The 17,935-nt window shown below is 43.9% G+C and overlaps 1 protein-coding gene across 9 annotated transcripts in view; it reads left to right on the forward strand.

The window, feature by feature from the left end:
* dagla (diacylglycerol lipase, alpha) overlaps window positions 1-17,935 on the forward strand; it is a 485,173-nt gene that overhangs the window by 308,768 nt on the left and 158,470 nt on the right. For all 9 annotated transcript variants that reach the window (XM_078549077.1, XM_078549076.1, XM_078549078.1 and 6 more), the window contains one exon: window positions 16,463-16,601. In XM_078549077.1, the coding sequence (XP_078405203.1) occupies window positions 16,463-16,601 (139 nt within the window). The remainder of the gene's footprint in view (window positions 1-16,462; window positions 16,602-17,935) is intronic.

A 17,935-nucleotide genomic window follows, 5' to 3' on the forward strand; every position in this document is an offset into this window, starting at 1 on the left:
ACATGTATAGAGGGCAAGATTTTACTGGCAGTGGCCAAATAACAGGCTTCCACTGGGGCCACCATCCAATTGAGGATGGTGGCACGCCTCTCAGAGGGCTAGTGCCTTGGCATCGAAGCTGTGGGAGAGGGGGAGGGGGGGTGGCGTTGGGGGGCCCCTATGTGGGCCGTGGAACAGCCATAAAGGAAGGGCTCATTCTGATTGACAGAATATTACCAATTTTCATCCATCTCTTATCGTTAACTGATGTATCTCTGATTCTTCCCGTTCCTCCCCCTACTTCTCTTTTTCCATCTCTAGTAGTAGGATTTCCACAAATATCTAACAGATCTATTTCATCCCACAGATACCTGGATTATGCTGCTTCCCATCCTGTTACTTGTAAAGATTTCATCCTTTCTCCTGATTTCTTGTTTCTATTATACATATCCACTTTCCAAACCAATTTCTAAAATGTCCTTTTCACTTGGTGATCAGATCTAATTTCCTGATTTGATCTCTCTTTCGTCTCATCTCAAGAATGACCGGGCCTGTGTGTTTGATTCAGTTCCTAACAGGATATTGACATTGTCAACCATTTTGCTCACTTGAAGGCAACTCAACTGTGTTGGTTAACTATTGTAAATAATGTTGATGAGCTGCACGTGCAGAAAGTCAAGTGGGAATGTGCTGTTGTGGCAATAACAGATACCTGGCTCAAAAACGACTCGGACTGAAGACTAAATATTCTTGGATATAATGTGTTCAGGAAAGATAGGGAAGGAAAAAGAGGAGGAGGGGTGGCAGTCAAGAAGAATATTACAGTTATGAAGAGAGAGGATATGTCTTAGAACATCCTAGGACAGAATCTATTTGATTAGAGCTAAGAAACAATAGAGGTGCCATTACACTGCTGAGTGTATTCTAAAGACCACCAATTAGTGGAAAATGTAGATGAACAAATTTGCAAGAAAATTATAGAGAGGTGTAAAAAATGAAATCGCTATAACGGGGACTTTAATGAGAAGGGGAAGGGGGCGGGTGAGGTGGGGTGGAGGTGGGAATTTCAATGGTGTTGGAATATATCTGGCCCAGCTAGATTAAAATCAGAGATTGGCAAGCAAATTTGTAATGAAACAATGGACTGCCTTTAAAGAAGAGATGCTGTGATTATAGTTGAGGTATATTCCCATGAGTGGGAAAGGTAGGACAAACAAAACCAGAGCTCCCTGGATGATGGAAGAATAAGGTGAAACTGAAAAAGAGAATGTATGATAGATGTCAGTTTGATAATGCAAGTGAAGACCAGGTTAAACATGGAAATTTCAGAAGGGAAGTGAAAAAATAAATGGGAAGCAAAGAGAGAGTATGAGGAGGGACTGGCAGCTAACATAAAAGAAAATCATATGGTCCCCTATAGGCATATAAATAGTAAAATATTGGTAAAAGGAGGATGGAGGCTGATCAAGGACCACAAAGGAGATTTATGCATGGAGGCAGGGGGCATGGCTGAACTACGAATTGAATACTTTGTATCTGTCTTTACCAAGAAAGGAGATGCTGCCAAAGTCATAGCAAAAGAGTACGTAGTTGAGATACTGGATGGGCTAAAAGTTAATCAAGAGGAAATATCAGAAAGGCTTGGCTGGGCTTAAAATTGATAAGCCATCACAAACAGATGAGATGCATCCGTGGATATATCCGAGGGAAATAAGGTTGCAAATTATGGAGACACTGGCCATAATATTTTAGCCCTCCTTATATACAGGGGTGATGCCAGAAGAGTGGAGAATTGCAAATGTTATTCCCTTGTTCAAGAAAGGGTGTAAAGTTAAGCTCAACAGCTACAGACAGTTAGTTTAACCTGTGGTGAGAAAGTGTTATGACCCCAGCTAATGTTACTACTGGACAAGTCAGATCTCAGGATGGAACCCGGCTTGATAGATCCTAACTTTTACTTTTTTGTTTAGAAACGTGGAGGGCAGCTACTGAACACAGTCACAAGAGGCAGCTGATTAACTTTTAACAAAGGAACAAAATATTTATTAAACAAGGAAAGATGAATTAGATTGCATTACTCCTTCACCCACAACTATACCTTTACAGATATATACAGATTCATAAGGATAACGCAAGTTACAGGAGCTATCTTATACTCTTATGTTCACAGTAAGCACATAGTCCACGTAAACCAATAGGCAGCCTGTGGTCAGGCATACCACAGCCTGAAATCAAGTGTGACAGATGTCACCCCAAACAGATGTTATGGATCCCTCATCAGCTCCCCCAAGAAGCTTGTCACACCGTGACACAACCGGTCTCACTGAACTCCGTCTTCCACACACGGGTTTCCAATCTCCACTCTTGGAGAACCCACTTTGGAATCTTATACCAAATGACACTTTCTCTCGGACATCTTTCACAAGTCTCCACCTCCAGGTTTTGAACTCTCCTTCCAATGTTCCTCTCCTCTCAATCGCCACGTGCATTCAAGCTTTGCCTTCCACTCTCTCTCAGATACTCAGCCGTGCCTATGGAACACCACTGCTTCACATGCCCATAGTAAGGAGCCACCAACCTTTAACTCTCTCCTTGGATCTTGTGGCTTCTTGCAAGCCTATTTTGCTTTAAGACTGTGCCCTGCAGCTTTCTCCCTTTAAGCTTGGAGCCTTCCTCTGCTCCTCACTCTTGACTTCACTTAACAGGATTTTTTCTAGATTCCTGTTCTTTTCCTTTGACTAGAAGGCCTTCTTGGGACCCCTCCTTTCTGTCTCACCCCTTGGCTTTAGATCTTTAGACTTTTTTGATGAGATAACAGAGAAGGTTGATGAGTGTTGTGCGGTTGATTTGCTGTACATGGATTTCCAAAAGATGTTTTCTAAAGTTGCACATAACAGGCTTGTCAGCAAAGTTAAAGCCCAAAGTGGCAGCATGGATACAATGCTGACTGAGTGACAGGAAGCAGAGAGTAGTGGTGAATGTACTGGAGGAAGGTAAATAGTGGGGCTCTCCAGGGATCGGTGTTGGAACCCCTATACTTTTCTTGATATATATTAATGATCTAGACTGGATGTGCAGGGCACAATTTCAAAATTTGCAGATGATATAAAACTTTAAAGTATTGTGAACAGTGAGGAGGAAAGAGTTTTTTATTCTTTCATGGGATGTGGGAGTCGTAGGCCAGCATTTTTATTGCCCATCCCTAATTGCCCTTGGAAAAGGTTGCGCCTTCTTGAACCACTGCAGTCCATGTGGGGTAGGTATACCCACAGACCTATTAGAGAGGGAGTTCCAAGATTTTGACCTAGCAACAGTGAAAGAACGGCAATATAGTACCAAGTCCGGTTTGTGTGTGGCTTGGAGGGGAACTTGCAGGTGGTGATGTTCCCATGCATCTGCTGCCCTTGTCCTTCTAGGTGGCAGAGGTCGTGGGTTTGGAAGGTGCTGTTGAAAGAGCCTTGGTGAGTTGCTGCAATGCATCTTGTAGAAGGTACACACTGCTGCCACTGTAGGTGGGTGGTGGAGGGAATGGATGTTGGAGCCTAATCAAGTGGGCTGCTTTGTTTTGGATGGTGTTCAGCTTCTCGGATGTTGATGGAGCTACACTCATCCAGGCAAGTGGAGGGTATTCCATCACACTCCTGACTTGTGCTTTGTAGATGGCAGACAGGCTTTGGGGAGTCAAGAGGTGAGTAACTCATTGCAGAATTCCCAGCCCCTGACCTGCTCTTATAGCCACAGTATTTATATGGCTAGTCCAGTTCAATTTCTGGTCAATGGTAACCCCAGGATAATGATAGTGGGTGATTTAGTGATGTTAATGCCTTTGAATGTCAAGGGGCAATGGTTAGATTTTCTCTTGTTGGAGGTGGTCATTGCCTGGCATTTAAGTGACGAGAATGTTACTTGCCACTTGTCAGTCTAAGCCTGAATGTTGGTCCAGGTCTTGTGGCATATGGGCAGGGACTGCTTCAGTAGCTGAGTCGCCACGAATAGTGCTGAACATTGTGCAATCATCAGCGAACATCCCCACTTCTGACCTTATGCTGGAAGGAAGGTCATTGATGAAGCAGCTTGAGATTGTTGGGCCCAGGACACTACCCCAAGGAACTCCTTCAGTGACGTCCTGGAAGTGAGTTGATTGATCTCCAAGAACCACAACCATCTTCCTTTGTGCTAGGAATGACTCCAACCAGTGGAGTTTTCCCCCTGATTCCCATTGACTCCAGTTTTGCTAAGACTCCTTGATGCCACTCTGATGTCAAGGGCAGTCAGTGTCACCTCACCTCTAGAGCTCTTTTGCCCATGTTTGAACCAAGGCTGTATTGAAGTCAGGAGCTGAGTGGCCCTGGTGGAAACCAAACTGAGCCTCAATGAGCAGGCTGTTTCTGAATAAGTGCTGCTTTTTGTGGGCAGGACGTACCTGAGCAATTTTTCCACATTCCAAGTAGATGCCAGTGTTGTAGCTGTACTGGAACAGCTTAGCTAAGGGCGCAGCTAATTCTGACACACAAGTCTTCAGTACCATTGCTGGAATATTGTCAGGGCCCATAGCCTTTGCGGTATCCAGTGCCTTCAGCTATTTCTTGATAGAGCGAATCAAATTGGCTGAAGACTGGCATCTGTGATACTGGGGGCCTCAGGAGGAGGCTGAGATGGATCATCCACTCAGCATTTCTGGCTGAAGATTGTTGCAAATGCTTGGCCTTGTCTTTTGCACTGATGTGCTGGGCTGCCCCATCATTGAGAACAGTGATATTTGTGGAGCCTCCTCCTCCATTTAGTTGTTTAATTGTCTACCACCATTCTCAACTTGATCTGGCAGGACTGCAGAGCTTGGATCTGATCTGTTGGTTGTGGGATCGCTTAGCTCTGTCTATCGCATACTGCTTTTGCTGTTTGGCATGCATGTAACCCTGTGTTGTAGCTTCACCAGGTTGACACCTCATTTTTAGGAATGCCTGTTGCTGCTCCTGGCAAGCCCTCCTGCACTTTTCATCAAACCAGAGTTGATCCCCATGTTTGGAGGTAATGGTAGCATGGGGGATATGCTGAGCCATGAGGTTACAGATTCTGATTGAATACAATTCCGCTCCTACCGCTGATGGCCCACAGCACCTCACGGGTGCCCAGTTTTGACCTGTTCAAAATCTATCCCATTTAGCACGATGGTAATGCCACATAACATGATGGAGGGTATCCTGAATGTGAAGTGGAAGATGGTGGACTGGGTCAGCATGTGGCAGATGAAATTTAATGCACATAAGTGTGAAATGTTTCATTTTGGCAGGAAGAAAGAAGAGAGTCAATACAAAATAAAGGGTACAATTCTAAAGGGAGTGGAGGAACAGAGGGATCTGGGGGTGTGTGTGCACAAATTGTTGAAGGTGGCAGGGCAGGTTGAGAAAGTGATCAATAAGGTATATGGGATCCTGGGATTTATAAATAGAGACACTGTGTTCAAAAGCAGGGGGCTCTGGCAAACCTTTATAAAATGCTGATTCTGGGCACCTCACTTAAAGAAGGATGTGAAGGCATTAGAGAGGGTGCAAAATGATTCACAAGAATTGTTCCAGGGATGAGGGACTTATTAGGATAGACTGAAGAAACTGGGGCTGTTCTCCTTATGGAAGAGATGGTTGAGAAAGATTTGATAGAGGTGTTCAAAATCATGATGGGTCTAGACAGAGTTGACAGAAAGAAACTGTTCCCATTGGTGCAAGTTTCAAGAGCCAGAGTACACTAATTTAAGGTGAATGGCAAAAGAAACAAAGGTGATTTGAGGAAAAACTCTCATGCAACAAGCAGTTAGGATCTGAAATGCACTGCCCAAGTGTGTAGTGGAGGTTCAGTTATGGCTTTCAAAACTATATTGGGTAATTATCTGGAGAAAATTTACAGGGCTAAAGGCAAAATGCAGGGGAGTGGTACTTGCTGAGTTGGTCTTGCAGAGAGTCAGCATGGACACGATGGGCTGAATGGTCTCCTTCTGTGCATTAATAATTTTACAGGGCGCCATGTTTACAATGAACCCATGAAGAAAATAATACAAATACTTACCTTTTTTGGTCAGAGATCGGGCCTTGAAGACTTGGAACTAAAAGTCCCAGTAGGCCTCAGCGGTCTCTGCGCATGTCCTGCCCCTGGAATGGCCGCACATGTACAGATAGTTTTTTCAAATGTTCTTCTGATTCTGTGCATGTGCCAACCGGAGAATAGCCCCACACGCACAGTTGGGGCATATTCTTGTCGTTAGGCCTGTAAACCGCCCTGCGCACATGTGAAGTTCGTTTTTTTTTGCTTTTTCAGATTTAAAGCCAACTCTGTGCTTGCGCAGAAGAAAAGAAGATCCGGAAAAAGTGAAACAGTGTGCAAGAGAGTGTCAGGTGACCCAGAAGTAAAGACTATTCCTCAGAGAGTGCCAGAAGAGGCAGGATGGAACCTGCAGGGAGCAGACCCCAAAGAAAAGAAGAAAATCCCCAAAAAAACCCAGAGTGAGACAAAAAGAGGTCCCATTAAGACATTTAAGTTAAGGAACAAGGGCAGGAATCTGAAACAGGTCCTGTTAAGTGAAGTTAAGAGTAATAAGCTGAGGAAAAGGCTCCAAATTAAAGAGACAGAGCTCCAAGGAGCAGCCTTGCAACAAAGCAGGCTTGCGAGAAGCCAGAAGGTCCGAGGAGACACCCAAAGGTTGGTGACTCCTTACTATGGGCTTCGGAGCAGCGGTGTCCTGCTTGGCACAGCCGAATACCTGAGAGTGTGCATGGAAGGTGTAGCCTGAATGCACGCAGAGATCCAGGGAAAAGGAACCTTGGAAAGTGAGGTTGAAACATTGGAGGTGGATCCTTGTTGGCGATGACCAAGGAAAGAGTCATTTGAGAGACAGTTCCAAAGCGATTTCTTCGAATGTGGAGATTGGAAGCCCTTGCGAGAGAGATAGCATTTCAGTGAGACCTGTTGGCTCATGGTGTGACAAGTATCTGGGGAATTGATGAGAAATCCATAGAAATTTGGTTTTGGGGGTGTAGTAATTATAGCTTTAAGGAATGTAGTGATTGTAGCTTTAAGACCTATTGTGTTGTGTAGTATCACGTGACAGTGCAAACGAGTCAGCTCTAAGCACGGGGAACCTTAGAATTGGAATTCCTTTCTTCTAGTTGTGGAGCTTGATGGAAGCATGTAACTGCTGCTGCAGCCTGTCAATAAAGTCCAATGTTTCTAATGAGAGAGTTGTCTGGAAAATCAAGTCTATAATAAACTAGTGATGAGGATAAATCAGGTCCGGCATTGTCCCTTGCCCAGCGACTGTGAGTATCTTGTTTAAACAGAAGAAAAGGAAGATATACTCACCAGATATGCCACATTTTGGCAGGATTGACCCCTTCGAACCATCCACAGAGGATTGGTGTCAATATATCAAACGCCTCGGGTTCTATTTCCAGGCAAACAAAATAATGGGGGAGGAAAAGAGGAGAGCAATTCTCCTAAGTGTTTGTGGGAGTAAAACCTAACATTTAAAAGTTTAACGGCCCCGAACACCCCTGATTTGAAGAGCTTCGGTGAATTGGGGATATTTTCAACCCAACCCTCACTCACCATGCAGAGGTTCAGGTTTAATTCAAGGGTTAGAGCCCCGGGGGGAGATCATTGCTACATACGTGGAAAAATTGAAACAACTGACTGAACACTGTGATTTCGGGGAGACCCTAAACGATATGCTCAGGGATCATTTGGTCTGCGGTGTGCAAGATGATGCCATTCAACAACGATTGTTAGCTGAAGTAAACCTCAATTTAAAAAATGCATTGTAAATAGCACTCGCAATGGAAAGCGCCAAATGATGCGCAGGCTATACAAGGTGCACAAAATGGCACCGTTTTCCAGTTGGGGTAGGAACGGACAGCTGGGTGTGGCATGAAAAGTCAGGACTTCGCCGCAAAGCGGGAGACAGTCCCTGCTACCCGAAAATTTATAGTAAGTACAGGAAACAGCTCAGCAGCAAATACCGATGTGGAAGCAATCATACTCCTGAAACTTGCTATTTTAAAGAGGTGGAGTGCTATTTTTGCCATAAGAGGGTACATACTGAAGCATGGTAAAGCAAGATTGAGACAGACCCCCAGGCAGCAAACTAAGTTAATTGAATTACATAATGTGGAAGAACCAGAAACCACCAATTCTAATATTTGCTCCCTATTCAATGTAAAAGTAGGGAAGACAGAGCCAATCATTGTTACTCTGCAGGTAAATGGAAAGCCTTTAATGATGAAAGTGGACACTGTGCTTCAACCACTGTGGTGGGAGAGCACACCTTCAAATATTTAAACAGGGTACTCAACAATTGAATTTTGAGCATATCTCAGGCAATTTGAAAACTTATACTGGCGAAGCTATCCAAGTGAAGGGCTTTACCATTGTATCTGTTTGTTATAAGCACCAAACAACACAACTTCCAGTGATGGTAGTAGAAAGCAAAGGACCAAGCCATCTAGTTTGTGATTGGTTGAAAGAAATTAAACTAAATTGGTCTGAAATTTTCCAGCTATCTGTAGGAGGACTGCCAGAGCTGCTAAAGAAATATGACAAGGTTTTTTGAGTCAATCTGGGGAGAATCAAAGGCTTACAACTAAAATCTAAGTTGGCTTGGAAGAAATCCCTTGTTTCTTTAAAGCAAGGCCAGTGCCATATGCTCTGAGGGAGAAGGTTGACACTGAATTGAACCGTTTAGAGACGCCGGGGGTCATACAGCCAGTTCAATTCCCAGAGTGGACAGCACCTATAGTCCCCGTCATAAAACTGGATCAGACCATCCAGATCTGAGGAGACTATAAGCTAACAATAATCAAAGCTGCCAAGTTGGACAAGTACCCTATCCCTAAGATTGAGGATCTCTACACAAAATTAGCAGGAGGAACAACTCATACTAAACTAGATATGAGTCACAAGTATCAGCAGCTGGAAATGGATGATACCCCCCCGAGAGCTTTTGACCATAAACATCCACAAAAGATTATATCAATACACGCGTCCGCCCTTCAGTGTTTCTTCGGCCTAAATAATTTCCCAGAAGATGGTGGAGTTTGCTACAAGGACGACCTCAAGTCGTGGTCTACCTAGACAATGTCCTAATAATAGGGTTCACAGAAGCTAAACACTTGGCTAATTTGGAGGAAGTCCTGAAATGATTTTTGGAAGCAGGGGTGTGTTTAAAAAAAGAAAAGTGCACCTTTTAAGGCAAGCAAAGTCGTTTATTTGGGCCACCGGGTGGATGCCCAAGGGTTACACCCGGTAGAAGAAAAAGTTAATGTTATTAAGGGGGCACCTTCGCCTAAAAATGTCTCTGGACTCAAGTCATTCTTATACATGGTTAATTATTATGATCGATTCATAACCAACTTATCAACGGTCCTAGCCCCTCTACACTCATTATTAAAGAAAAACCAGCATTGGGTTTGGAAGTCACCCCACGAAGAAGCCTTCATGACAGTTAAGCAACTCTTGCACTCTTCAAACTTGTTAGTATACTACGTCCCAACAAAGGAACTGGTCCTAACCTGCAACACGTTCCCACTATGGTATGAGGGCAGTACTATCGCACAAGATGGACAATGGTTCAGAAAGGCTGATAGGCTACGTGTCCAGGACGCTTTCCACGGCCGGAAAAGGGTAATCGCAAATCAATAAAGAAGGATTATCGATTATTTTTGGAATTAAAAATTCTATCAAAACATACATGGCCGACATTTTACATTAGTGTCTGACCACAAACCACGCATGGGTCTGTTCAGTGAAGAAAAAGTTATCCCTCCCATAGCTTTTGCACGAATTCAAAGTTGGGCTCAAATTTTATCTGCATATGAATACACTTTTGTGCACAGACCAGGGAGACATATAGCCAATGCTGATGCCCTAAGTTGCCTTCCTTTGCAGGAGAGCAGTGAACATGACTCAATTCCCCAAGAGATCCTATTAGCGATGAATTTCCTGGATTCCTCACCAGTCTGCGCAAGGCAGATAAGAAACTGGACGAATCATGATCCAGTCCTGTCTAGAGTGAGAGACCAAGTGTTGAAAGGATGGTCCCAGGAACCAGTCCCTGATGAATTGAAGCCATTCTTCACTCAAAGGAATAAATTGAGCAGTCAAGATGGTATCCTGTTATGGATTGCGTGAGTAGTTGTTCCTTCACAAGGAAGGGAACCAATCTTAGCAGAGTTACACAGTGCGCATCTGGGAATCTCATGAATGAGCATGATCGTGTGAAGTTACGTTTGGTGGCCGGGCATGGACGGTGATATCGAGAAGGTGATTAAACACTGTATACAATGCCAACAACTGCAGAAGTTGCCTGTTGCAGCCCCGCTACACCCATGGGAATGGCCCGGTAGGCAGTGGGTGAGACTGCACATAGATTACGTCGGTCCTTTTCTAGGCACCAAGTTCCTACTAATAATTGATGCACATTCCAAATGGCTAAATGTTTGAGGTTAGGTCACCAACGTCAGGTGCAACTATAGAAAATTTATGCCAAAGCTTTTATATACATGGATTGCTAGAAGTAATCGTCTCAGACAATGATATTGCATTTACTAGCGCTGAATTTCAAAGATTTGTGAGCCTAAATGGTATTAAACACATAAAGACGACACCATGTCACCCATCGTCTAACGGATTAGCTGAGAGAGCAGTACAGACTTTTATAGCTGGGAGGATCACTGGAGACTAAACTTCCATGTTTCCTGTTCCACTATAGAACAACCCCCCACACTACTACAGGTTCAACACCTTCATAGTTACTTTTGAAACAATGCCTTTGAATGAGATTAAGCCCGATATGCCCCAATTTGGAGGGGAAGGTGGAGAAAATTCAAGGGAATCAAAAAGCAACTCATGCTTTGCATAGTCGTGAGCAAGAATTTACTGTTATTGAAGCAGTATATGTAAGAAACTTCGGTGGTGGATCAAGTTGGTTACCTGGTGTGATAGTTTCTGTGACTGGACCCTTGTCGTACCACGTAAAAGTGGAGGGCCGAATCACCCACAAGCACGTGGATCATTTGCAAAGAAGGGAGATACCCCAACAAAATTATGTTCCACCTGTAACCAGCGTAGAACCCGTGGTCCCTGTTGAAATTATTCAACCAAGGATAGACATACTGGATGTCTCTGTTGGAGTAGATAACACTGAACTACTTGTGCCTAAAGAGGTACCTGATGTTGCTGTCGTTCCAAATAATGTAGATCCTGTAAGAGATTCGAAAGGCATGGAGCTACGCCATTCTACCCAGACCGGGAAACCACCTGAGGGACTGAACTTATAATTCCATGACCCCTGTATATATTTGTCATGTCATGAAGATAAATGTTCTTATAAATACAAACTGTACAAAAAATTTAAAGGGGGAGGAATGTAGTAATTGTAGCTTTAAGGAATATAGTGACCGTAGCTTTAAGACTTAGTGTGTTGTATGGTATCATGTGACAGTGTGAACGAACCAGCTCTAAGTGCAGGGAACCTTAAAGTGGGAGTTCTTCTTCTAGTTGTGGAGCTTGATGGAAGCATGTAACTGTTGCTGCAGCCTGTAAATAAAGTTTGATGTTTCTAATGAGAAACCTGCCTGGAAAATCACGTCCATATTAGGAGAGTGGTGTGTGCGACCACAGATTGTGTTTTAATTTACATGGACTGTATACTTACTGTGAACATTGGAGAATAAGATAGGATTTGTAACTTGTGTTATCTTTACGAATTCGTATATACCTGTAAAGGTATAGTTGGGGTGAAAGTGTAGTGTAATATAACTCATCTTTTCTTGTTTAATAAATGTTTTATTCTTTTGTTAGATGTTCATCAGCAGACTCCTGTGACTCTGTTCAGTAGCTGCCCTCCACTTTTCTGAACAAAAAAATAAAAGTTAGGGTCTATCAAGTTCCACCCTAGGATCTGACTTGTCCAGTAGTAACATCAGCTGGGATCATAACAGTGTTTCCCTTCTGACTAAAAAGTTGGTTGTTTGCCTGCCCACAGAAAAGCCGGCTGCCCCTCAGCCATTTTACGCTCGACAGGAGGTTAATTGGCCCAGGACGAGACTTCCGCCCCCATCATGAGAATCCCACGTTAGGGAGCTGCCAGTCAATCCGATTGGCTGGCAGCCCTGTAGTCCTAACAGTGCAGCTTTGAGCAGTGGCCACTACTACAGGCAGTCCCTGAGGAAGGGGACATTATGAAGGCCAGAATGAAGGTAAGTTAGGGGCAGTAGGCCCCAGTGAAAGGGGTAGGAGTGTCCGGGGCCAGGTTCAATTGGGGGCATGACCTTGGGGCAGGGATGCTTCTGGGCAAAGGGAGGTTCCCCTACCTAACAGGTAAAAGCTGCTGGGCTACCTGCTTGGCGTGGACCTTCCCCTCCTGCAGGTAAATCGCACTGGGGGCAGGATGAGGCACTTCAGTGGCCATTAATTGGACACTTGGCCACCACCCGTAAAATGACAAGCAGATTGGCACGAGCAGGTCAAGTGTTGCATTTTATGACCCCCTCCCCCCTACCTCCGGCCTTCAAGCCCTTCGGCAATGGAGCGTAAAATCCAGCCCTATGATCCTGTGATCTCCGCATCAATTAACACATACACCTTTGTGTATCGGTAATAAAATTGAATGGAAAAAATGGATTTACAGCTCGTTCATGTATAACAGCCTACTGATGAATTACCTGGTGGAAAAATGCAGCAGCCAGTTAATTCGCCACATTTTAGGAGCTATCTGGTTGCATAGGTAAAATGATTATTTTTTTCACTGGATCTCAGTTTGGTCTGAGATGGAGCACCAGAGATTTACCTTGGCTGATAATTGTCAAGTAAAAAAATATTTATGGTCACTTAGTAGTACAGAAGTTGAATATTGCTTAAAAAAGAGACTGCTATCGAAGCTTTTCACCTTGCATTCATCAGGGCAGACACAAGAATGCCAAATTTTTCAAAGGGAGCAACAATTTCTATATTTATTTTATTCATTCACGGGATGTGGGCTTCGCTGGCTGAGCCAGCATTTATTGCCCATCGTTAGTTGCCCTTGAGAAGATGGTGGTGAGCTGCCTTCTTGAACCACTGCAGTCCATGTGGTATAGGTACACCCACACTGCTGTTAGGAAGGGAGTTCCAGGATTTTGACCCAGCGACAATGAAGGAACGGCGATATATTTCCAAGTCAGGATGATGTGTGGCCTGGAGGTAGTGGTGGTGTTCCCATCTATCTGCTGCCCTTGACCTTCTAGATGGTAGTGGTCATGGGTTTGGAAGGTGCTGTCTAGGAGCCTTGGTGAATTCCTGCAGTGCACCTTGTAGATGGTACACACTACTGCTACTGTGCGTTGGTGGTGAAGGGAGTGAATGTTTGTGGATGTGGTGCCAATCAAGCGTGCTGCTTTGTCCTGGCTGGTGTCAAGCTTCTTGAGTGTTGTGGGAGCTGCACTCATCCAGGCAAGTGGGGAGTATTCCATCATAGTCCTGACTTGTGCCTTGTAGATGGTGGACAGACTTTGGGGAGTCAGGAGGTGAGTTACTCGTCACACTATTCCTAGCCTCTGACCTGCACTTGTAGCCACAGTATCTATATGGCTAGCCCAGTTCAGTTTCTAGTCAATGGCAACCCCCAGGATGTTGGTAGTGGGTGATTCAGTGATGGTAATGCCATTAAACATCAGGGACAATGGTTGGATTCTCTCTTGTTGGAGAAGGTCATTGCCTGACACTTGTCTGGCACGAGTGTTACTTGCCACTTGTCAGTCTAAGTCTGAATATTGTCCAGGCCTTGCTGCATTTGGACATGGACTGCTTCAGTAACTGAGGAGTTGCGAAAGTTGCTGAACATTGTGCAATCATCAGCGAACATCCCCACTGCTGACCTTATGATGGAAGGAGTACAGTTCTGCTGCTGCTGATGGCCCACAGCACCTCACAGATGCCCAGTCTTGCATTGCTAGATCTGTTCAAAAACTATCCCATTTAGCACGGTGGTCGTGCCACACAACACGATGAAGGGTATCATCAATGTGAAGGCAGGACTTCTATCCACAATGACTATGCTGTGTCACTCCCACCGATTCTATCATGGACAGATGCATCTGTGGCAGGCAGGTATGTTTTTCCCTCTTGTTGGTTTCCTCACCACGTGCTGCAGACTCAGTCTAGCAGATATGTCATTTAGGACTTGGCCAGCTCAGTAAGTAGTGGTGCTACCGAGCCACTCTTGGTGATGGGCATTGAAATCCCCCACCCAGAATACATTCTGCGCCCTTGCTTCCTCCAAGTGGTGTTCAATGTGGAGAAGCACTGATTCATCAGCTGAGGGAGTGTGGTACGTGGTGATCAGCAGGAGGTTTCCTTGCCCATGTTTGACCTGATGCCATGAGACTTCATGAGGTCCAGAGTCGATGTTGAGGACTCCCAGGGCAACTCCCTTCTGACTATATACCACTGTTCCACCGCTTCTGCAGGACATACCCAGGGATGGTGATGGTTATGTCTGGGACATTATAAGATATGATTCCATGAGGATAACTATGTCAGGCTGTTGCTTGACTAGTCTGTAAGACAGCTCTCCCAATTTTGGCACTAGCCCCCAGATGTTAGTAAGGAAGAATTTACTGGGTAGACTGGGCTGGGTTTGCCGTTGTCGTTTCCGGTGTCTAGGTCGATGCTGGGTGGTCCGACCAGTTTCGTTCCTTTTTGGTGACTTTGTGGTGGTTCCATGGTCATCAATAGACTTTTAATTCAAATTCCACCATCTGCCATGGCAGGATTCAAAAACTGGCTCCCAGAGCATTACCCTGGGTCCTTGGATTACTGGTCCAGCGACAATACCACTATGTAATTGCCTGCCCTGCATGAGAAAAGGGTGCTGATTTCTTGGCAAGTCGACTCTGGAGAATGCACCAGGCAACTATTGTCCAAAAGGTGTGCATTGCCTGGACATGTTCCTTTTGCCTGCAGAGTTCAGGTCCCTGTGTATGAACATACATAGCTTTGAGCAAGTGTAAGTAGTCATATTGCAAGCTTGGCTGAATCTTAAATTAGTTGTTAGTGTAATTCTTAGTACAATCAGGATTGTTCGTGCTGTACATTCTGACTTTTGTAAGGACGGGCTGGTTGAGAACGGTCAGTACTCTGCCTATTGCAAACAGCCGAAAGGATGTGCTGTTTGATACAATCTGCCAGTCGTTGCTCCAGTTCTGCCGAAGGGCCATGAAGGCTCGAAACGTTAACTGATTTCTTCTCCGCCGATGCTGCCAGACTTGCTGAGTTTTTCCAGGTAATTCTGTTTTTGTTTTGGATTTCCAGCATCCGCAGTAGCTTTTAGCTTTTTGTTTTTAGTCGTTGGGATGTATGGCCCACATACCTAGAATCTCACTGACACTGAAATTCATATACTACATAACTCATTTGTGTGGTAGGCAGAACATCTTTTTGACTTGACGGCAATATCCTGTTTGTAGAAGATACCACTCACGTTGCTACTGCCTAGTAGCAGTGTGAAACGGTTAGCTTCACCTAGTGCTCAAAATTTTGAGGTACTTACTCTTCTAGGGTAATTTGAAGTAGACTGGGCACTTTTCAGGTCTGAAAGTGGCAGCCTTAGGCTCATTTGTGTGTATGTGCGATACACAGTGAGCGATGATCTGATTGGGGTAACCATTATCCCGCAGGATAGTTTTGCATTCTATTTTGGTGTCAATCTTGCAATGGTTTGGGCCCTATTTAGGAGATTGCCAATTAAGCCAATCTTATAGCGCGTGAAGCTGTAGGAATCCCAACGTGTATATTGACCTGTGAAGTTCAAAGGTCAAAAAGTAATTATCATAGGTGGATTTAGACCTTTTTATTCACTAGAATATTATTGCAAGCATGATTAATAAGCAAGGAAGGTGGCTATTCTGTTGCCATAAGTTTATTTGGATTAGGCTGATGTTTTTCCTCCTCCTCCACCTGACCCCCTCTCTTATTCTCTCTAATGCCCCATGGGTATTGACTGAAATGGAATTGAAAAGTCCCAACATAGTTGCAGGAGGACAAATCCATTTTAATTCTGACAGCCGCATTTTGCTCTTCCATTAATGTCGCTCATTGATGGTGGCAAACTTGGCCTTGACGACTCACTGAGTAAATACGCAGTGTGATGAAACATCACTCTACAGGCAATGAGTCCAAATATTAAAAATAAAATGTGAAATGCTAAACAAAAACATTGTTAAAACAACATACAAGCATCATGTAATACATGTCCACACCCTAATATTTTTCAGCTGAAGAAGTCATACATACTCTAAACGTTAACTCTGCTTCCCTCTCCACAGATGCTGTCAGACCTGCTGAGTTTTTCCAGCATTTTCTGCTTTTATTTAATATTTCTGAAGTTTGTTTTTATATATATATATATATAACTGTTGGTCAACATACTTACGTCCATGTTCTGACTTCCCTCTGCTTCCAGGAATTGTAGCCTGTAATTGGGTTGTTATTCTAAGCGTCTGCATAACAGTAATGTGCGTCTTCGACAGAACAGGCAGAACATTTGTGAAACTTCGCGCAACCAAACGGCGTCAACGCAACCTCAGAACTTATAATTTACGGTAAGTGGGATCGTTTTCTGACTTACAAAGCCATGTTACTTTCCCACTGTGGGGATTTTCTACATTGCAACTACTGCAGATCAAAGTGAATCATCCTGTGTGAAGCGCTTTGAGGTTAGTCCTGAGGGACTGATGAGGTGCTTTGTAAATATAAATTTTCTGCTTTTTGTAACTTTCGTTTTGCATATTTCCCTAAAATTTTGCCCAGGTTCTGTTTTGTAGTTCTGAATATTCTCGAGCACAAGTAGAACACTCGGAATATGAGTGCTTACTCTAGAGCAGGGGTTCCCAAACTCCAGCTCATGATTGGTTCTGAGGTCCCATCACGCAAGTGCCAATTTTTATTTTCCTGCCATGAAGAGTCATATTGAACTCAAATTGTTAACTCTGCTTCTCTGTCCACAGATGCCGCCAGACCTGCTGAGTTTTTCCAGCACTTTCTGTTCTTATTTCAGATCTCCAGCATCCACTGTATTTTGCTTTGATTTTATTTTTCTGGCTCTGCTCCACTGAGGAGGGAGGGGAGGGAATGAATTCCAAGGCAGCATCAGAGCCTGCTATGAGTGCACCCAATTTTTTTTTTTCTGGCCCAATTTGCTGGGTGGGGAGGGTAGAATATCTTCAGGTGACCCCATGCTTCACAGGGTCACCTGAATCAACAGGAACGCCGATGGGAAGATCAGTAAGTAGGGGAGGGAGGTCATGTTGAACTTGGAGGGTTAGGGGCAAGAGGGTGGGGCTGGGAAGAAGCCCCTTTGCAGAAAGTTCCAGAATTTCTCATTGGTATGGTGCTTCTCTAGTCTGATCCTGAACAATTGGCTCCAGTGAGTTCTTAAGATAACATTTTCACACAATAGTTTAAAAACACAAATTTTCACATGCGCATGTGTAATGCATGTTTACCTTTAATATGCAAACTTTAAGAATTAAATATTCAATGTCACTATTCTGCTATATTGTTTTTGGTGTCTAGGCTCATGCCAATTTTGAATTTTCAAAATGTGGTCACAGTGGTAAAAAGTTTGGGAAGCAATGCAGTAGAGTATGAAGGATACTAACCTTTTTGATGCATTGACACATGTATGTATGCATATAGGAAATATGCAATTGACAGAAATATGCAAATTATAAAATAGTAACATGCAGTCTGCCACCCTAACTCTCCCCCCAATCCCTATCAAACTGGATGACAGAATTATCTTTGAACATTTTTTGTATTGAATTCACATTTACGTCATAAGGTGGCTTCTCCAACTTTGGGTTAAAATTTATGATGCTTATTTTTATCTCAAAATTTGTGGATGACCTTAAAATATCAGAGGTGTTAATACTGG

Source organism: Cetorhinus maximus, chromosome 9 (assembly GCF_964194155.1).
Source record: "Cetorhinus maximus chromosome 9, sCetMax3.hap1.1, whole genome shotgun sequence".
Classification (NCBI taxonomy): domain Eukaryota; kingdom Metazoa; phylum Chordata; class Chondrichthyes; order Lamniformes; family Cetorhinidae; genus Cetorhinus; species Cetorhinus maximus.